Source organism: Pelmatolapia mariae, linkage group LG12 (genome assembly GCF_036321145.2).
Source record: "Pelmatolapia mariae isolate MD_Pm_ZW linkage group LG12, Pm_UMD_F_2, whole genome shotgun sequence".
Taxonomy (NCBI): Eukaryota; Metazoa; Chordata; class Actinopteri; order Cichliformes; family Cichlidae; genus Pelmatolapia; species Pelmatolapia mariae.
Genome location: NC_086237.1, coordinates 26,095,406 through 26,118,227, shown reverse-complemented (window position 1 = coordinate 26,118,227; position 22,822 = coordinate 26,095,406). Strand labels below are relative to the sequence as shown.

Sequence of the window (22,822 nt, the reverse complement as noted above, 5' to 3'; positions counted from 1 at the left end):
ACATCAACGACTCATCCAGGAGGTCACAAAAGAACCCAGAGCAAGAAATGCAGGCCTCACTTGTCTCAGTTAAGGTCAGTGTTCACATGCAACAAAGAAAAAGAAACTGAGCAAAACTGACATCGATGGCAGAGTCCCAAAGAGAAAACAACTGCTGACCATAAAGTACACAAAAGCTTGTCTAAAAGTAACCAAAAGTTTAACATTTTGGAGGTTTGAGTCCCGTCACATCTGCATACAACTAACACAGCATGCCCTGAAGCTCAAGCATATTTGGGTTATGCAGCAGGACAATGACCTAAAAAACACCAGCCAGTCCACCACTGAATGATTAAAAACAAATCAAAGTCTGGACTTAAATCAGATTGAGACCTTAAACAAGCCATTCATGCTCAAAACCCCTCCAATGTGCCTGAATTAAAGCCAATCTGCAAACAAGAGTGAATTAAAATTCCTCCACAGGGATGTGAAAGACTGACTGTCCATTTTTGCTGCTAAGAGTGCTAACGGTGACTCTAACAGTGACTTTAAGAGGAATTACTTTATCAGGTAGATTTTAACAGCTTTACCCCCTTAATAAAGGAAATCATCATATAAAAACTGAAGTGTGACAAATATCAGGAAGGGGGAACATACTTCTTTGCAACACTGTATATCAAGATCTGTACTTTCTTGTCATGAACATAAACCAAACTAACTTTCTATTTTCTGCGATGTGCAAATATTTAACAACATAAAAATATCACAACCATACTCACTCACCTGGCCTCAGATTTAAACCTCACATTAAAAGTCTACTTTACTCTCACAGCTACCTTTCGCTTTCGCTTCTCCTGTTTCACCTGCTTTACCGTGCAATTAGTCAAACAGTGTAAATTACACCAAACAGAAAAAGGCAAATTTGTTATAACATAATGAAAAAATCTTTGACATGGCGAGAGGTTTAAGCCAAGATCCAGCGACAAAGTCAGCGGTTAAAAGATTTATTTAAAATAAACGTTTGTAATGTCCCGTCTCTCCACTTCTTTACTTCACCCTCTTAATCCAGCTGCGGTTATTCACATTGATAATTTGTTCCTGCTCTGCTTTTCATGTCTTTCGCATGTGCACAGTCCACATTAAGTCCAGTGTGGAGATTCGCCTCTGACGAGTTTGATCAGGTGCAGCAGGAGAATTTTGGCTGATTCCTGGGAGCGTCTAAAATCGGCAGCGACTGACGACTGCTTTTTTCCTCATAGTTGGCGAACTTTGTTACCTGTCTGTGGGGTGGAAAAAAACACACAGGTAAGACGGGTAAACAGGTGAAAGAATGGGAATGTGGAAGAAAAAAGAAAAAGAAAATTAGACATTTTTTACATTTATAGTTTTTTCTTGTCAATAATGTTTTCTCATCAAGCAGCTAATTTCACAATAGTTCCAGTAACTGTCATAAAGGCTAAAACATGTTCATGAGAAATGAAAACACAAGATTCCCAGCAAACTTTTTTCTTTTTTTTTTACATCTAGTCATTGTTGAAAAATAGTTCCAAAATAAAAGTTGTGGACATAGCCTCGACATCTTTTTGAGGACTCTTTGGTTTTACTTTTAAATGCCAGAATGCAGAAAATTATTAACGATTAAGCAAGCGTTTCACTTGTAAAACGAAAGATCAAGCAGTATTTATTGTTATCATACAATGACGTATCCCTCGGTGGACGTTTAAACTTGTTGTTCTTAATGTGTTACTGATCAACACTGGCAATGCTTAGTTAGTGATGCGATATAAGCTGTATATACAACATCCATCCTCTAAACTAATGACAAAATATCAGACTGTTAGCTTCTTTATGTCTAATTCATGAAGTCCCACAGCTTTTTTTTGTTTTGGAATAATCAGGTGTGTGACTCTCACCTGGCCAGGTGCAGCACGGCCTCCAGGATGTTGGATCCATCTTTGGCGCTAGTTTCACAGAACAGAGTGTTGTATGTCTGTTGGTCAAAGACAGAAAACATTTAATGTTTTAATATTTTTATTTACTGCCATTCATTCCTCAAATTACAGGTTACAGTTTATATGATTTCTCTCAAAGTTGGAGGTGTAACAGGTAACTGTAAATGTAAATGGTAATAAAGGTTTTTTTATTTGTAATTACCATGGCAAGTTTCTCCCCGTAGCTGGCAGGAACGCAGCCAATTCCATCTTGTCTAAGATCAGACTTATTACCCACAAGCATGATGGGAATGTCCTCATGGGACACATCCTGCCAAGAAAAAACAAAAGAATGAACAATAATAATAATAATATTGAAACCTCTTGTGTCTTATACATCAGTATGAAGGTTACTGAAGGTGTGCTGAAGTTGTGTTTTACACTGAGCACAAACTTCTGTTCAGTGCATTATATGAGGAAACCACTGTGACCGAATATACAAAACACACACACACAGAACACCAGATCATATTGAGTGCATGCTTATCCAACACTTACATATTGGCTGCATGTAAATGAAGAAAAACAAGCAGAACCATCAGTGTGACCTTTAAATAAAGATGTCTTTTGATAACACAAATGCTGCCAGCGTCACAGTGGACACACTTAACCATATGACTATATCATACATGTTTCTGATGCCTGGACATCTCATTTCAAAGTGTGTCAGGTGGTAACCGTATAGCTGTGGAGGGTATTGCTTTACCTCAATCATATCCACCCACTCTCTAATATTGAGGAAGCTCTTCTCGCAGGTGACGTCGTACAGCAACAAAACACCATCTGCCCGGCGGAAGTAAGACTTCGCAATACTGCGAAACCTGAAAATAGCACAGGAGATGGCTCAAACCAGACAGTTACAAACCTCATGTACTCCACTAATGAAGTGCTATTTATTGTCAAGAAATAGCAACACGTACTATCCACACCAACACATACCTCTCCTGCCCCGCCGTATCCCAGAGTTGAAGCATCACGGGCTCTCCGTCCACGATTAGTGTTTTCATCTGGAAATCCACTCCTGAAAACACAAAGAAGATCCAGTCAAGAAGGAAGCAAGTGAAAGTGTTTAAGCTGATCAGAATAACTAATTTATACTATTTTAATTATCTTACTTCACAGTGTACAAAAATTAAGCATTAACCAGTCAGCTGAAACTTCCTCCAAGCTTTTATTTTCAAGGCTTCTTGCAGAGAAGACAACAAGACATTAAAATGCTTGCTTTTAGTTTGTGTCCAGCTCACCCAGAGTTGCACTAGAGTTCATTTTGAATTCATTCTTGCAGAGGCGAAGCAGGAAGCTGGATTTCCCCACAGCAGCGTCCCCAGCTAACACGATCCTGTAAGCCTTCTCGGACGTCATGTAGCCCAGGTCAGTGCTGTCCTTGTCCTCCTTCTGTAGCGGTGACAGGAAGATAGTGCTCTCCAGGAAACTTTTCTGTACATTTGCTTCAAGTCAAATTCACTTTATCATCAGCAATGATCATTTTGCATTTTCCTCAACTCTTACTAGCGATGACTCACACATAATAAGTCCACAGCCATAGCTACTACAGAGCGAAATGTACCTTCCTCATACATTTTTTTTTCTACAATGTCAAAATGTTAGAAAGAGACGAAGGGTCACAAAGTCTGGTAAGGTCTCTAAATAATTACAAAAACTTTTCCAGAAATCTGACTGTAACTTAAATTTCAACAATAACCCCAATAATCCCTTTTTTCTGACCTTTCTTACAAAATAAAAGAACGTTCCCTCTTTTATGACTCCTCTCATAATTTTCTCTCTCACCTGAACATTGATGGCACTGAGGGCCTTTCTCGTTGTTGGAGCTGGTGGTTCAGATGGCTTCCAGTCCAAAACTGAGCTGCTGTCTGATCCGAATGCTGATTCCCCATCCTGTGTCTCTGCTGGCTGTGATGTAGACACAAAGTAGCAGATAGTTAAGCATTCAAGGCAAGAATACGCTTTTTTTCCCTGGAGTTAGCTATTTTCACTCTCTATGTGTTTAAACACCAGTTTGTATTTAATCATTAATTATTATCGTCTATGTAGGTTCTCAGTCCTCCAGGTCATGGTGGTCTCAAGAGCTTGAAAAAGAGGGAATTAAAATGGTGTATGCATAGGTATCATAGGTAACAGCACTATGGAACAACTTGGTCATCCCTTTTCAAACAGGTTTGTCAGAGAAATTTATTCAAGCATGACGGTGCAAAAACTGGTCCATCCCAAGATCAAAACTCCCAAACACAAGCTAAATATCAAAATGCAGGAGTACTTGGAGATCTGCGCAGGAGAAACCAAACAGCCACTCCACAAATGCATGACACAACACTGAAGAGGCACCTCAACAGGAACAGACTCAGGTGTAGCTCTACACTAAAATGTAAAAGGAAGCTCTTTGGAGGAAGACAGATGGTTTAAAGGAGGAGCAAAAGAGGCCATCACCATGAACACTGTGTGTGCAACAAAGGTTGGGAAAGGTTTCCAGGCACTTCAACACCCATTCAAGTTTTTTCCACTGTTGCTGTAGGCGACCTCAATAGGTCACATGATAGGGTGGGGCGAGGTCTCACAGTGGCTTCACCCTTAACCCCCGGAGATAGTAACGCCTTTTTTCACAGCATGGCTCATGTGATGATGCACGCGATCAATAGCAGACCAAGAACCACCTCCAAAGGGGACCACCCCCACTAAGGGTTAAATACCTGGGACTCTCCATCTTTTGCTTTATACCTGAAGAAACCTCTTAGATTGGAGGTGAAACGTCTCCACAGACTTGAATAAGCCCACTTCCTTTCTTCTTCAAGTTATTACATCTGTTGTGTCTGTTAGTTATTATGTTATTAAGTCTTAGACTTTCTAAAACAAATGTGTAGATATAAGCTGGACATGATTACGGTCTTACCTCAGTGTCAGAGAGTTCTCCGATTACACTGTCGTTGTTATCGTCGTCCTCCTTTTTCTTCTCCGGACTGTGATTCTCGTCCTCTTCTTCTTGACCTTTGACCTCATGCTCTGAGTCATAGCCTCCATGTGAGCCTCTGAGCGTCGACAGGCCGCTGTCCACGTAGATCTCGGGCAGGCTGTCCTCCTCACACTCGCTGCTGTGCCTGCGCCTCAGGCCAGGGTCACACATGGCCAAGGCAAGGGTGTCACCGCTGGGCCGGCGGCTGAACAGAGGGTACTCGTCCATGCGCTGGCAGTACCTGAGGACGAGAAAGGCAATAAAAAACACAAAATCTCCTCCTGTGTGTGCTTCAGGTAGTAGATCATTTCACACATGAAGTAGTTTTGTTGGTTTTCCTGTAGGATTTTTGATGGAATACCTGCAAAGCTAGATGTGAGGGTTTTTTTTAATGTCCTGGACTTATTTTGGGTTTTGTAATAACATTTACACAGTCTACATTGTTTTTAATGAATAGTAATAAAGTAAAGTACTAAAAACATATGATAGATCAATTTTTAAGTTATATATAAAACCTATAAACGATATTTTAAAATGTTATGCACATGTGTAGTTTTTGTATAAAGTACATGATCTTGTACTTAATATACATAACAACATAAATATGTTGTTTTCATATTTCTTCTGCCTAAATGCCTGTACAAGTGCCCAAAGGCATCACCACAAGCTAAAACTGTAATAATTACATACCTGAATCTTTTTTTAATTAACATTTCAGAGAGGTAAAACTAATCCTCACATACATTGTATTCACTGGTCAAAAGAAAAGACTTTTGTTGTCTCTTTTTAAGATGCAAAAAGTTCTTATTAGTGCAAAACTGGGCCTGTATTTGCTGCTTTATGGTACAAAAACAAAACCTTTATGCCAGATAACTGCAGAATCTCATGGTTCAGCTTCTCACAGCGGCTTAAATAAATAACTCGCAGCAAAATCTACTAGACAAATAAAAAGTCACATGTTCTGGGAAAAGAAACCCTGTCAGTTCCAAAAACATCTGAATGCACCGATAACCACTGTCGGAGCCAACAAAACTCTACATTAACTTCAACATTTATTTGAAAAATAAAAATGAAACTGTTTAAATATATATATTTGTCTTTTAGAAAAACAAAATAATTCCATTTTTGGTGTAAGACCAGCTCTAGTATGCCAGTGCAGAGAATATACAGATGATTAATACATGTAAATTTAATGCACAGATGCTCTTCTTTGTCATCTGTGTTGTTTGTAGACCGTACCTGTCTAATAATGCATATGGTGATGTGTAGCAGATGCTTTTACTTCTGCTTCTTTCCTTAAATTCTCCTGGTGATCCTCCATTAGACTGCCACACACAAGAAACAAAAATAAATTATAAAATGTATTGTTATAATGTTAGATGTGAATGATGTTATGTTGTAAGGCAGTGCATAGTTTTTAATGACCCCTTAGAGACTAAATGATGAAATAATTCCCCGAAAAATTTTTTTTTTTTCAAATTACTGATAAGTTAAATTAATGAAATAACATTTTGCACCTATGAGCTTTTAGGATAAATTTATTTAAACACTAATTACTTTTTAAAAATAGGCTGCAGTCCAATCAAATGAGTGGATCAAATCAAACTAATATACTAAAACGTGCTAACTGAAGACACTTAAAATGTCTTTATTTATTTTGTGAATGAAGTAACTTTATTAAGTGTTCAGCTTTACCCTCGTTATTCTCTCCAGAGCTGCTCTCAGGCCGTCATTGCTGTCGTGGAGCTTCCTGTTGGCTGTCCTGCACACGCACACGCACACGCACGCACGCACACGCACACACACACACAGAGGGAGAGAGAGAGAAAAAAAAGACATTTTAAAGGTAGGCAACCTTGTAAAATCAGTTTCAGCAAGTGTGTGTGTGTGTGTGTGTTATTATCTGGCTTACTGTAGAATCTCAATCTGATTCTCCAGGATGTCTCGTTCATCAGAGAAGTGTTTCATGAGCTCCTCGTCTCTGCAGGAAAACGAGAGACAGACAGAAACACAGTTAGTTAGCTTTACACCAGATACCCTTCTTCCTTCTTTTAAGGTGAATGTGTAAACCACTACATTGTGGAGCCAATTGTTACTAAATCTGAACACAATCATATATTTATCTATCAATTAAAAAAACAAGATCTAAAGTGTTACATATTTATGTATGTTTTTTGTTTTTTACACGATGTTCATTACTGTTTAGGGCCTCAGTTTCTACACAAAGCTTAAACAACACAAACTCCTTAAATTTACTGATTACTTTTAAATGATAAATTCTACAAAGTCTTAATTTTGACTAATTCTTATACTGTTAAACCAGAAGGGGAAGCAACCGAAGTAAATTAAAGATGCAACACTTTGCGGCATAAATTTAAGATCTCCAGTCAAACAGCAGCTCCTGCAAAATATAACCAACACGGGTACCAAAACCTGCAGTATCTCTAGTGGCCACTGGAGGCTGCTTCAGAAGTGAAGTGATTCCAATAGTAAACAAAAATTGCTTACAGCCTGATACAGAAAACTGGCTTCAGCACTATGGTTTTCTTTTATTTACAGTCTGCTGTCTGAAGGTAGGTAATGTAAAATATAAACATCTGCTGTTATAATTGTTGTTTTTTATGCTGTGGAAGAGGGATCCCTCCTCTGTTCTGCTTTTTCTTTTTCCCCTGCTAAATGCTTTATTGGGAAGTTTTTCTTATTGTGATATGTAAGAACTGTTAAAACATCAATCTTGAATCTATTGTATATTTTGAATAAAATCATCATAGATTCCCCATTAAATAATGGCTGATATTTTTATACAGTCTTCTCCTTTTTTCCACATCTGTCACAGTTGTGCAAAGTTACTGAAAGACCTTCGAGACTCCTCAGAGATGGAGGAACAAAAGTGTCAACCCAATGAGTCAGAAGCAGGCGGGGTTTTCTCCTCCCTTTGTCTCTGTTGCGTCTGTTACTAGGTAACGCTCCCAAAGATGTTATTGTACGTGTGAAGGCACTCCAGGATATCCTGTTTCAGCTGTGACAACACAATAAAATTCCCAGGAGCAAACACACAGACAGACAACCAAGAGAGGTTGTGCCTCCGTCGTCTGTCTCTGTTACTCGGCTCAGGGGTGGGGTCGTGTGATAAGGTATAGTGGATTCTTCTAGAGTCAGTACGTTTAGCTTGTATGGAGTGTATTCAGTGGTTTTATGAGTGTAAATATTTATTTTTCTCACGTTCTCATTAATCTTTAAACAAGGAAAGAAGAAGGTGGAAATACAAACCTGTTCTGCAACTTCTTTTCATCATTAATGGAGGTTTAGACTTTCATAGTGTGCAGTGAAACTGTATGTGTTTAGAGAGAGCTAAATGATGTGAAGTAAAAATCTTTTTTTCTTTTTTTTGTTTCTTTTTTAATCATCAATGTAAAAAAGTAAAAAGAATAAATAACGTGGCTAATTAGATGTGGTGCTCAACTTTAACTCCATGGACCACACGTCAAAATCTGAACTGAGGGTTTAAATTATTTAACGAAAGCAACCAAACCGATTTACCGCTCGGAGTTGATGCTTTGATCGGTTAGCTCGGTCTTCAGCGAGTCCATCTCACTCTGCAGGCAGGCGACTTTGGTCTGAGACTTCAGCAGCTCCTGCTTTAACCGCTGGTTCTCCTGCAGATGGACAGACAAGCAGCAAAACAGAAGATTACAGCTGTGTGTTGTAAGCAGGAAGCATAATGACTGTATAAATGAGTTCAAATACATTCACTCTCACCAGTGTTAGCTCATTGATCTTCTTCTTCAAGGCTGGGCTCTCGTCTTTCACTGTGATGTTCTTGTACTTCTCCTCTATCTGGTAAAGTTGAAATGTTTAGGATAAAGATTATTCGACCTACTCACTCTTGTGGGCTACTTTTACTTTTACATGCATCCAGAAATGTCGATTCTAATTGGTTCAAAAAAGCCTCGGTCTCAATAAACAGCTCTTGCAAATCAGTTTCAGAGGAGTGGGGGAAAAAAAGTTTCATAAAACGGCTAAATTTGTACTATTTAAACGTTTTAACCTGATGACTTTCAGGATGCTTTTTCCCATGCATGTTCTCAGACCTGATGCAGATGCTTGGAGACATACACAGATGTCTTCATTAAGCCAACACAATAACTTGCTTCTCTGCATGCTTGATCTGCTCTTCAAGATTGTATGAAATCACTTCCCTTGTAAACAGCTGACTTGAAATCTTCAATAAGAAGGACCTCAGTCAGATTGAGAAGCAATAGTAGATTTTTCTGATCCAAATATTTACTTTGAAGTTTCAGTTAAAGAGGACCAGCTGATATTTAATGGACTCTGTGAAGCTGCTTCCTGCTTTCAAAGATGTTAAGTTCTAAAATGGACCCAGAAAATTATTCTTCATCCTAAATAAACATGAAATATATAAAATCAAAGGTTTATTAACTCAATTAATTAATCATTAAGAAAAATGTGGTATAAATTGAATGGTATACCAATCAAATTTAAACCCGATTCCATTAAAGTTAACATTTTACATTGTACTAATATATGTACTAATAATGTACTAATATAATTAAAATGAGTTAAAGTCAGCATTTTGGATATAAATTTGTTTCAAGTGTAAAATCCTCATCGTGTCAGTTTCATATAAATATGTTTAAGACCACCACTAGAGCAATTATGTTGTATTGTGTTAAACCAGAACTCAGTCAGACAAGTGAAAAATGTACCATCTGCATCCTCTGGATCTTACACTGCAGCTCACACACATCAGTTTCATAACTTCTTCGTAATTCACTCAGCGAAGCCTCTGCTCGCTTCTTCTCCTGCAAAAGCACAAATACAAACCCCCCCAAACAGAAAATATATCAATCAGTTGCATCAGAAAGGCAGTTTTCTGTATGATTTGTGTGTTTGTGTATGTGTGTGATTGCTTTTTTGCTTCTTACTCTGGATAAAGCCATTTTAAGGTGGATTTTAAACCCCTTCATGAAGGGTCTGAGGAATCAAAAACTTTTTTTAATGTACCATATCCAAAAATAAATTCCTCCGTTACAGGTGCCAGGATATGACAGTGTGTATATCATGGTGTGAGAGGATACAGGTGACCGCCCTCTAATTTTGTGTGCTTTACTTAGACAAAACAAACAGTAGAGTCCGAGTTAGCTGAGTCAGTGGAGAACAGTTACATAACTTTAGGCACAGTGATAAAACAGAGTTTATATTCACAGCTTTTAAAGAAACTTCAGAACCACAGATAAAATCAACGTGTTTAAATCAATAAAATGGTTTGTTTCCTGATATAACAAGTGATGCTTTATGTTTCTGCCAGTCTTTGTCAGCTTTTCTTCCTTTTATTGCATTTTATTTCATGTTATGGAAAGCTAAATGCTGTTATCACAGCTTATCATTTTCCACAAAACACTGATTATGTGTTCTGCTGGATTTTGGGAAATATCTGCAGCTTTCATGAGGCTCCAAATCCAGGGGCTTTTAATTCATAGACAATATATTAAGACATAAACAGACCTAAATTTAGGCATTAAAAAGCTGATGTAGTAACAAATTTGCCTACTCTAGCTGTGGATGTGGATACGTTTGACAAACAGAAAGAATTCATAGAGGTTTAACTTCATCAGTCAATAAAAAGCAGGTTAAACAATTCAAAGTTCAGGTCAGCCACATGTTGATGTAGCTGACCTGGCTCTTTATAGATTATCATCTTCATCCACACACCACCATCCTTATCACCACCAACACATACAGCCTTATCATTTTAGAATAGAGGATAAAACATGCCCCAGCACCTCGAGCTATCTGCTGTTTTATATCCACAGAGTTGTGAGATCAGCAGGCGTGTCTGAATTGGGATCAGTAAGCTGCTACACGGCTGCGTATGTTTGTTTGACATGAGGGAAGAGCTGAACAAACGCGCCCTGCTTATCACTTTGCCTACACAAACTCCAGGGAAAGAAACGCATCATAGCAACTAGCCGGAAAAAGCAAACAGTGTAAAAACACAAAGTCATGGGTCTGCAGTGGAGGGTCGTGTGGGCTCGGTATTGGTCCCACCTGCTCACGTGTTTTTCTCTCGGTAGCTTGAATGCGTTGGTCCATTTCTTCCTCCATTTCGCTGAGCTGCATTGATGCTTGGTCCTGCGCTCTGTAACACAGTAATAAGATCACCTCACTAGACACCAGAAACTTCTATCCATGTGATCCAGGCAGCTGACACTAACTTAACTTTCTGATTTGTGACAGTATTTATTGTTCGCCTGACATTTGGATTGACACAAAAACATTTGTAATTTCTTAGAAAACAGGTTTGACTATCAGTATCAAACAGTTATGCCACTTTTGTCCAATCATACATAAGAACGTTTTGAGGCCAGATACTGATGTTAGACGAGAGGGCCTGACTCACACTCTTCTTTCCTGTTATCCCTACTCCACCAAACTTCACAGCTGGCGCACAACTCGGGTTCTCCTGGCACTGGCCAGACTCAAACTTGTCCGTCAGACTGCCAGACAGGGAAACGTGATTCATCACTTCACAGGAAGTGAGCTTGACTTTCACTTCCACTGCTCCTATAAGCATTGGCATGCTTTGCACCGATCCATCCAATACCTGACATTGTGCTTGCATTCAGCTCGTGGCCTTGGAAACCCATGACACGAAGCTCCCTGAGAACAGTGTTTGTGCTGATGTTAAATGCCAGAGGAGGTTTATAACGCGGTAATTACTGAGTCAGCTGCGCGTTAGAGACTTATGTCCCTCATAACTCAGTAATCCCGCTCATAATATTAAATGTTTTGCCAATTTAGGAACAAGTTGCTGTAGTTCTTTTATTCTTCCACTTTGTGATAACGGCCACTGTGACAACGTGGATGAGCAGTTGGAATACTCTCCACTTGTCTCAGAAGTATTGACTTTTTCCACATTAAGCACATTATTCTCTACCTATGTTTATTTGCTATGATTTGCTATTGTCAAAGTAATATTGCTGCACCTACTACCCTGGGTTTGCTTGTGTAAGCTTTATGTTGCCATCAAAATCAAACATTCAGCAGATTAAAGCAAATACTCAGTCACAGGTTGCTTTATATTTTTTAGGCTGCAGAATTAACTCCTTTGTGCATACTTACATCGATTGTTCTCAGCCTCAGGTGTAGGGAAAGGCCCAACCAGCGTTTCCTGATTTTTAAAGTACTGATGATGTCATGTCTGACATCAACAGGTCAAACTAAGAGGTTCAGTCTACATTGATGCACTGGTTGTTATACCTCTTAGTTATGATCTGGTTGCTCAAGTCTCTCTCCTGTGGTTCATACTCGTCCTGTCTACATCTTTGCCACATGCTCATTAGGGCGGCTGTAGTTCAGTATGTAGAGCAGGTCATCTGCTAATCATTCACAGGTCATAACTGACCATATACGCGTGTGTGCATGATGCTCACCGTTTGATGGCAAGTGCCAAGTTCTCCATTTCTGAGTTCTGCTGTTTGATCTCTTTGGTGAAGTTGAGGATGACTTTCTCAAACTGAGGAATCAGTCTGGGCTCAGTCAGACTGATGTTCTGATACAGTGTTGCTGCTTGCTCACGCCTGGAGAAAAATCAGGAGATAAATTAGCTCTCTGCAAACAAATTTTTGCTAACAGAAATTGAGGATTTCGGTTTGATTCATTAATATTTTTGTAGTTTTGTCTATTTTAAATAAAAAAAAATCAAGATGCGATTGAAGTGAAGCCTTCCTGCTTTAATTCAATGGTTTTGCAAAAGGATGGCAGTAACTGTTCAGACAATGCAAACATTTTTATACACAGTCTCCCATTTTCAGAGCTTCAGAAGCAATGGACAATTGACTGACAATTTTCATGGCCAAGTAAGGTCTGTGCCCTATTTCATGACCAATAAAGCAGATAAAAGATCTAAAGATCTTAATTCCAAGTGTTGAAATACAATTTGTTAGTTTTTCACAGGGATGCTCAGTATAAGTAAATGTCAGTGCAAGTGAGGGAAGGCCACCATCAGGCTGAAAAACCAAATTAAACCCAAAAATCTTTAAAGTGGCTAAATCAAATCAGCAATTTATTATTTTTTTTAAAGAATGAATGCAATGACCAGCTCAGCAACACCAAAAGGCCTGTAGACCACTGTGCATGATGACAGAGTTATTTTGATGGTTAAGACAGATGAAACTAAGGTTAATTTGTATCGAAATGATGGGAAGAGAAATGTTTGCATGGCTGTGACTGGAACTGGGTCACAAGTGTTTACTGATGATGTGACTCCTGATAGAAGTAGCAGGATGAGTTGTGAAGTATACAGGGCTGTACTCTCTGCTAATACTGATCAGGCACAGTGTAAATTCACAGTGCAAATGGATAATGACCCAAAGCAGACTGCAAAAGCAACCCAAGAGTTTCTCAAGCCAAAGAAATAACATAATCTTCAATGGCCAAGTCAGTCACTTGATCACAACCTAGTAGAGGCGCTTTCAGTTATGAAATAAGACAATAAAGGCAGAGAGACCCAGAAACAAGCAGCAGCTTAAGGTGTCTGCAGTAAAAACCTGGCGGAGCATCTATAGGGACGAAACACAGCATTTGGTGATGTCCATGGGTTTTAGACCTCAGTCACTGACTTCAACGGATTTCCGTCTGGGCTGGGTTGTGGTGTAAAAAATGTCTATAATTCCTAAACAGTTCATGAAAGTTTTTTTTTTAATCCCCTTCACCCTGTAAGACCCAACCAATCAAAAAAATAGCCAGAAAATTCTGATTTTTTGGAACTTATAACAAACTTATAACAAAATCCACAAACATTTTTTTGCTATATCATGTTGTGTATGATATATTTTTATGATATATGAATTATATATTTTTTGTATGGCATTTCATTCATTGGGTGTGTTTGGCAACTTTATGTTAACAACAGTGTTAATTTTAGACAAAAAAAGGACTTTTGTCCATAACATTTTGAAATTATGGCAAGTGCTGATGATGTTGATGAGAACGAGGTCTCAGAAACTCATGCGTCAAATATGATAGGGTTATATTTAAAGCTGAAAATGCACTTCACTCACGTCTTGAATGTTTATTTAAAATCCACTGTAGAGTACACACAGATAAAATAACAAACAATTCTGTCTTTGTTCGGACTCAGCTGAATATGCTCTAAAAACAGACATTATCCAACAAATTCACAAGAGGTTTAATTATTTATTGAATATTTTTTGAGTATTTGTTTTATATTCTTAATAACAATGGCGGTGTGGACACACAAAAAATGTACCTCTCTATTATTAATTAGATAAATGGCAGACAACAGATTATTTCTTGTAGGTAACACTGGATTACAATAACAGGGTTAAAAGTCTTTAACTGTGGGAAAATGTTTCAAATGATAAAAATCCTTATGTTTTCCTCGCAATTGTGCATTTGGAGTTCTGATTTTCATTTGATCTGCTAACCAGACTGATGTTACGATATGAAAAATGGAGTGTAAAAAATGAGTCAGGGTGTAGTACAGCTTTAATTACACTAATATTAAACAAAATAAACACTAAATAAACAATATTGAGAATGACTTAGGTCAACACTCCTCTGACAGGTAGACAAACTGTTCTACTTTATTCTGAGTGGCTGAAGAAAGTATTTCATCAGCTCGGTAGAAAGTTTGCTATAAAGTTTGTTCTATCTACCGCTACACTCTAACAGCAGTTAACATAATTGAGATATTTAGCAAATCTACATTTTTGTTGAGCCTTTAAAGATTATTTAACAAGTAGAAAACAAAACGATTTGTGTGTCAGTTTAAGTAATATCTAACGTTGGAATAACTCTTCTAATTTTAAAGACTGATTTTTAATGAATGCTTCTTTTCATGTATGTCACTTTGCTTCCCAGTGACGCAAATCCTCGCTTATTTACCCTGAAAACAAAATAGCTTTCCTGGTGTGTGTTAAACCCGAAGATCTGCTACTTCATTATGCAATATAGCCACTGAATGTCGTTTCAGAGTGATTATGGTAATACGGTGATAAAGTGTTCTGCATTTTCACATCCTACACTGATGGTAAAAGTGGGTCATAAAGCGGTAGAGTGTTTGTTTGCTTTCTGATAGGGTGGACTGGCTGTAATCCTGTGCATACATAGACTGCTTCATGTACATACAGTCATACATTGCCATACACAAACGGGTCATGATAGAAATGCACGCAAACAAACTAACGTCAGACCTGCGAAGGTAAGATACAAACAGGAGCAGTTGTTAGGTGGGTCACATGATCTACAGCTGCTGAAAACTCAGAAACGCAAAAGCCTAAAGTATGAAATAAAATGAAGAGACCCAAATTAAACCCTGTAAAAGCTTGTTTTTATATATGAAATTTGTTTTCAAATGGAATTTTTGTAAACAGTTGATCATGTCAACAAATACAGAGTAGAGACATTTGACCCCCCTAGAAGAAAATTCTTGAAAACCGAACAGTGAAAGCCTTTTATAGGTCAAACCATCTTCCCAGGTTCGGTCTCCATCAGCTGAGAGACTGAACAATTCATAACTCATTCATAACTCATTAGATCAGTCTCAAGCATAACAAATTGATTTTTTGCTCTTGACTTTTCTTCTTGTTCTCACACAAAATATCTTTTCAGCTCCTGAAAACAGACATCTGTCTGAAGTGAAGCGTGTGCTGGTTTTTCCAAACTATCCTCTCTCAGCTGACTGATGTAACAGTGACTATGAATGCTTGAAGATGAAAGAGTGCATTTATCCGACGGCACCACCGTGACAATCAATGTCCTGATGCCGCAACACAACAGCATGAGGAAAGGTCCCATGTAAGGCCAGTGGGCACACACACATGGATAGGTCTACAGTGCGTGTAAAGTGAGTAAGCATTATCGAGCCCAGTCATCGGATGTGACCATTTTCAGAGAACTGTTTTTATCACTTAATACTGATTTATGAATAATTCAAGCATAAAAACATGCACCTAACTCACAGGATGAGCCACATACACATAACAAACCACTTAGGAAAATAATCAGTTTTAAACTGTATCTTTAGGCACTTTGTTACTACCAGCTTGTTACAAAAACACATCATTTATTCTCATTTTCTTAGCTGAATCTACAAAAATGCAAAACATAAAGAGAAACGGAGAGAAAAAGCTGAACTGGACTTAATCAGTTGCACCGTGTCTGATGAATCCAAATTTTAAATGTTTGGTTTCAATCATAGTCAGTGTGCACGAAGTACAACAGTCAGAGTCTACAGTCATCTGTAAAACACAGAGAAGGCCCCGTCATGTTTGGGGGATCTTGCTTTATTTGGAAAGCATGGCGAAGTGGCTTCATGTTTCAGCATGACAGTGCTCCCAAACACACTTCCAAAGCAGTAACAGGATATTCAGATAGAAAAAACACAGTGGAACACAGTCAGTCATGGACCAGCCTCCTCAGAGCCCGAATCTCAATATTATTGAAGCAGTGTGGGCTCATCGAACAAAAGGCAGCCAACATCCAAAGAAGAGCTTCATATGTCCTTCAAGAAGCCTGGAACTATTGCTGAACATTACTTAGAGAATGAGACGGTGTTAAAGAATAAATGAAATATCAACTCATAAGAATGTTACCAACTCTGTTTTTGCCTTATACACTATATTTCCATGTATGGTTTCACATTTCAACCAATCATTTCCCATTTTCCTAACAAAATATGAAGAAAAGAGGAATGACTTTGCACAGTGCTGTATTTAAATTATCTGGTCAAATAAGTAGCAATGAAGGCTGAAGAGATGTCATGTTTTTAAAACTGGTTCAATCAAAAGTCAGAAACTGCACACTTCATCCGACTAAACAGCCTCACAGCAGTTGATGAACTGCATCCCTGAGTTATACTTAATGCATGCTTATATTTTATGAAAGTTGATTTTGGTGGGCATCATGAAACCTTAATAATCAGTAAAGAAAACTCAAAGTGATGACATAATAAGAAATTTAATATACTTACCAGGAAGATCTAAGAACTACATGAAAAACCATAGCAGATACAGCGCACCACAGTGTTATTTTCAATGACACTGATGTATTTCTCTGTGGAAAATGCTGAGTTTGCATATAAAAATATTCACTGGGAGGTCTAAGTTTTGAGAAATTATCCATCCATCCATTTTATTGCCCATGTATCCAGTGCATGGAGCCTATCACAGCTGTCAGAGGGGCAGAGAACACCCTGGAACCTTAGTTAAGGAATAAATAACACCACAGGTCAAGAAAGAAAAAAAACCTCCTCTGCTTTTTAATTACTTATTTTTCATGTCACCTCTCCTTCAACAAAGAGCACAGACTTTTAAAACAATTTAAAAACATCACATTAGGTGTTAAAATGAAGGTGATTACTACAGTTATGGAAGGTGAAGCACGGAAATGCAGGATGAACACCTTCCTATCGCACTCCAGTACATTAGTGGCGTATCTATTGTCATGACACCGACTACACTGTGCTGTATTATTCACATTCACATGGATCTGTTCTGGGATCTGTCTGTGCTTCCATCTGGACACATTAAAAGCCAAAAGGTGAGAACAGCAGCAGCAAGGACCCAACATCGTCTTACTGGTGCCAACAACAGTGACAACACAAACCACACTGATCAAGTCAGAAACAGCATTTAGCAAAATAAAATCACAATATGAAATTTGCTATTTGAGTTCAGCCATGATGTCGGTGATGATGTTACACTGAGATCAGCTGTTATCTTGCAGGATTGAAGCTTGGCTTCATGGCTTATCTGAACTAATGCTACACGTGATTATGTAACTGCTTCAGATGTTTTCATTTTAGTGTTCTTTAGCTTTAGTTAAATAAAAAAAGAGATTTCTGTCTACACGAACATCCCTGTACACACGTGATCATTCATATAAACTGGATATAGATGTGCTATAGTGTAAACAGGAACGTCCTTAGAGCTTCCATTCATATTTATACTGGTTGTGTTATTTCATGTCTGCGATTCTTGTGGTTATTTCTTTACACACAGTGAGATAAGTATTAGCAAAGTTGGTTTATGTTTTTTTAATCTGCTTTCCTTTTTATTATCTTAAATAAGGTGAAACAAACTCACTTTGAATAGAGATTTTACCATCACTGAAAGTGAGAACAGCTTCAGCAGGTCTTTGTACCTACCCAAAAAGGAATGGATGAATTTATAAGTGTTTATTTAAAGGAAAACCTCAAAGCGAACTTTTTAAAGCAGTATTATTTTTTTAGTGTAACCTTATTCTGTTTGCCTGATGGTCAGAAAATGTTTGTTCCAGTTCCTCTAAATATTAAATTCCAGCTGAGTGTCCTGATGAGTGATCCAATTGAACACCAGGCTAAAGGTACTATAGAGCAAGAAAGGAAGTGTATAAGTATACCCAAGATTTCTTCACCTGGACCAAGAATGAGACTGAACTGATTGAACCGATCGATACATACCGATCGGCATACATGTTTTAAAATATAACACTTCATTGTGGACAAACTAACTGTAATTTCAGCTGACCCTGCTTGACGCCACAAGTGACACAAAGGAAAAAGGGATTAAATTTACAAGAGGAACTTTAAAAATGCAACAAAACATCTTGTAACTGCCTTTTATGTATTTCTATTTTCTGTATCTACAAACTATAACTGAAGATAAATTAAACAATCATAACAGAGCATTTTAAGTTTGAATTTCTGTTTGGAAGTACTTTGATTTATGGATTAATGGCACAATTGTTAAACATGCTTTGGAGTTTGTTCCCCTTGTCTGCTTTTATGTTAGAACATGAGTGATTTGCACAGCTTGCACCTTCCCATACACCTGTGTGTGTGAGGGGGGGGGGGGGGGGGGGGTCACCATCAGTGCCTCTCTTTAGCTGACATGCATTCTGGAAAAACCAAAAAAACAAAACAAAACTTGAACATCCAGAGTGTTTCACACAGGCGCACTCTCATTTTCATATTAATAATGATTTTAGTCATGGATGGATATGGATTCGTCGTTTTGTAGCAGCAAACTTTGAAATGTGCTCTACTGGATCTTTCCCAGAGTTCACCGTTTTAAATTAGATGTGTGCTTTACTTTAGAGGTGCTATTTTCTCTGTGAAGATTAATTATCACTATCACCTTTATGCACACTGCGCTCACTGTTGAACACACTCATATCTCCTGAACATTTCCATATTTTAAACACATCCGCCCGTCTGTACCCACCGCCCTTACCGGCCAGAGAACAGCTGTGCACTCTCACCTGGGGATGAACTTGGCCTGCTCGTTCAGTCTGCTCTCAAAGTCTTCCCAAGCAGCGGACGGGTCGCCTCCTTCTGACTCCATGTCCGCCTCGTAGCGGTCGTGAAATCCGCTGATGAACTCTTGCAGGGTGACAGTGCCGTCCTTGTCGACATCCAGCTGGTCAAATATTCGGTCAGCCTCGGCTGTTGACACCTGTAGCTCTGCGCAAATTGTGAGAAACTCGTTTCGCTCGATCCGCCCGGAGTTGTCCACATCGTAGGCGTGAAAGAGGGACCGCAGCCGGTCCTGTTCCTCTGCGCTCATTCCCTTGATAGGGGGCTGTGGCTGGCTGGGATAAAAAAGAAAAAAGAAAAAAAAGAAGGTGTTTCGGTAAATTACAATCACCACCGAGACGATGAAACCCTGGAACCTTACAGGAACGCCAGCGTTTTACTTTCCGGACACCAGGAAAAAACAAAAGTAGTCCAAACTCCAAACTTCCAGAGTTAATCCGCTCCTATCCAAACATTACCACAGCTGGTGTGCGTTTACAAAAGTTTTGATCAAAGAAATCCATTTTAAACAATCCAAACTATCATTAAAATAAAAGCATTTGCTCCCGTGTAGCCTTCACGCGTGATGTTACAGATTGTTGTAGCCAATGGCCAGCTGGACGGAAAAAGCTGCTGTGTCTCACTGCCTCAGGTAACGCGCCTGCCATCGCTACCTGCCAGTGTGATCACTCCCCTCTCTCTTCCTAACAATAGAGCTCTGGGCTTCAGGCCAAATGAAAGTGGCTCTGTGGCGAAAGGCTATTATCGTTCTAGCTGAATAAACTGAAGTTTCTGTAACTGAGACGAAGAACAGCCTGACACACACGTAGTCTAAATTTCCATTTTTGGAAAACCTTTTTTATTTTCCAGGCATAAATTATTATTTGACTATTAATAACATTAAATAAAGGTGAAGATTTTAAAAACATGTATACATAAATATTAATTTATTTATCAGTTTCAACACAATAATATTAACTGTTGGATTTGACTTTACATTTATATCATACTGAGGACCTTTCAAATTCAAATCAGTTTTATTTATATGGTTTCAAATCACCAAAACAGTTGCCTCAAGGTACTTTATATTGTGAAATAAGGACCCTACAATAACATGGAGAAAACAGAGAAAACCTCAACATCAAGTGTTTGCTCATGATCACCTATAAGCACACACTTGATGGCAGTGGCAAGGAAAAACTCCTGTTTAATAGGAAGAGACCTCCTGCAGAACCAGGCTCAGGGAGGGGCGGCTATCTGCCTGGGTCAGGGGAGGAAGACAGGACAAAAAACACTCTGTGGAAGAGAGGCAGTGATTAGTAACAACTAAACATGTAGAGAGTGAAAAAAGTGAGTGAGCAAGAAACACTCAGTGCATCATGGGAAGCTCCCAACAGCCTAAGCCTACTGCAATATAACTATGCAGGGTCACCTGATCTAACCATAACTATATGCTTTATCAAAAAGGAATGTTTTAAGCCGAATCTTAAAAGCAGAGAGGGTGTCTGTCTCCCGAATCCAAACTGGGAGCTGGTTCCACAGAAGAGGGGCCTGAAAGCTGAAGACCCTGCCTCCCTGCTTCTACTTTGAAATATCCAAGGATCCACACGTAAACCAGCAGTCTGAGAGCGAAGTGCTCTACCTGGTTGATACGGTACTATGAGGTCTTTAAGATGAGATGGGTCCTAATATTTTAAGATTTTGCATGAGATGGGAAGGATTTTAAATTAAATTCTGAATTTAACATGGAACTAATGAACACTAATGAACCAACATGGAAGAAATATGTTCTCTCTAGTCTTTGTAAGTATTCTCACTGCAGCAATTTCTCATTTCCACTGCAGTTTATATGGGAAAATACACAAAAATTAACAAAAACATACTAAAATACTCTAATGTTACACTAACAGGTATCATAATGAGCCTGAGGTCCTTGTCTTATAAAGTAATCATTTACAACAGGTTAAAGAAACGTCACATGTAGTTTTCAGCTTGCTAAAAAGTAATTGCAGCTTCTACCTTGTGATTGAAATGCTGTTTATGCATCAAAATTACTTTATTTGTTCATCATTGTCATCACTTTTTGGCACACTGGCACATTTGCCTGATTTTCCTGCTGTGCCATGGTAACACAGTCCAACCTACTCTTGTTATCTAAGGATGGTTTCCTTGTGTGAAAAACATTAGGATCCACTGACAAAAACATATTTTACACATTTTGCTATGACAAGTTGCTGTTTATTACACTCAGAGCACCCAGGACTTTTCACCTCTCACCTGGATAGGACCTGCTCTTTTTTATCCCCAGCTGAGGAGTCTGTGTCTTCTTCAGCATCATCTTCTTCCTCCTGGTGCTGTTCTTTGAAGCCACAAAGGAACTCCTCTAAGGTCACCGTGCCATCCTTGTCGACGTCCAGGCGATTGAAAATGCCTTCTGCTTCCTGGGACGAGACGTGGAGTTCTTGGCAAATGGTGTTGAATTCATTTTTTTCAATCCGCCCGGAATTATCCACATCGTAGGCATGAAAGAGAGCGCTCAGGCGCTTTTGTTCCTCCTCACTCTTTTTCTTTGCTGCTGCCATAGTTTTGTTTTTAATTTTTGCAGCAATGTGGCTTTTAGGTTTGAAAGCGAGTATTTGCAGATAATAAAAAGAGCGAGGAAAAAAAGTACTAGAAAAACAGGCAGAGCCTACTGGACTTTAGCTGTTAGGTAAAGTGAAATTAAATTCAGAGCTGGATTTCCTTTTGATAGTTGATAGCCAGCCGTGAGGTTAAACCCCATTGTTGGTAGGAGATGGAGTGCAGCTCCAGGAATAGACTCAGTCCTTCTGATACGTTTCTTTTATATCCTCCCCCTCCCATCTCTCTTTCTTTTTTATAGGCATGCAATACTGATAATAAACTATTTTAGGACCATCAAATGTGGTGTTGCAAATGCTGTTAAACCAAACAGCATCAAGCAAGTAGAAGAATCCTAACAGTGTGGCCAAAATCTGCAAAACCAGCAACTGCATAAAAAACAGCACTTTTTTGTGTTTTGCCCTCAAACGAGTTAAAAGTAAACCCTCGGCATTGTCTCATTAAAGTGCCACTGCTGATGTGGTTCCTCGTTTGACTTTGTAACATAGTTAGCCATTCACAGCATATGAATTATGTTTCCTATCTTTAATTATTAGTACTCAGTAGAGCTTTTATTGGAAGGCTCTTTAAACCTGGAGTCAGACTAGTGCAAAACACACTGCTAGTCCTGCTATGATGATACCAGCAATGCTACACAGGAATGCAAATTATAGAAATTTAAAAGTACTCCTGCATCTTTTCGTATTTTTGCCAATTCCATGTACAATATCATGCCTTTGTAGCCAGAGTGTAATCTTTACATTTTAATGTAAAATGCAATCAGACATATTATTAAACCCATTTCCTGTTTTATAAACAGTTTGTTAAATCTTAGTATTCTTAGCTTCTGTTTTTAGTTTATTTTTAGTTTATTTGACTCGATTCAGATGAAAAAAATAAGCTCACAGTTTTGCTCTAAGTAGCAGTAACCCACTACACCACTACAAA

General features: G+C 38.5%; 1 protein-coding gene across 1 annotated transcript; it reads right to left on the bottom strand.

Moving 5' to 3' along the window:
- Positions 1-976: 976 nt before the first annotated feature.
- Positions 977-21,837, bottom strand: rasef (RAS and EF-hand domain containing). The gene is made up of 18 exons (XM_063490318.1): positions 21,533-21,837; positions 19,222-19,551; positions 12,390-12,536; positions 11,005-11,095; positions 9,663-9,758; positions 8,695-8,772; positions 8,476-8,591; positions 6,848-6,916; positions 6,631-6,697; positions 6,175-6,260; positions 4,876-5,176; positions 3,759-3,881; positions 3,215-3,365; positions 2,910-2,991; positions 2,677-2,791; positions 2,134-2,241; positions 1,893-1,969; positions 977-1,259 (listed from the first exon to the last, which is right to left on the bottom strand). The coding sequence occupies exons 1-18, from the start codon at positions 21,835-21,837 to the stop codon at positions 1,157-1,159; spliced, it is 2,445 nt and encodes an 814-aa protein (XP_063346388.1). The 3' UTR covers positions 977-1,156.
- Between the last annotated feature and the right edge of the window lie 985 nt (positions 21,838-22,822).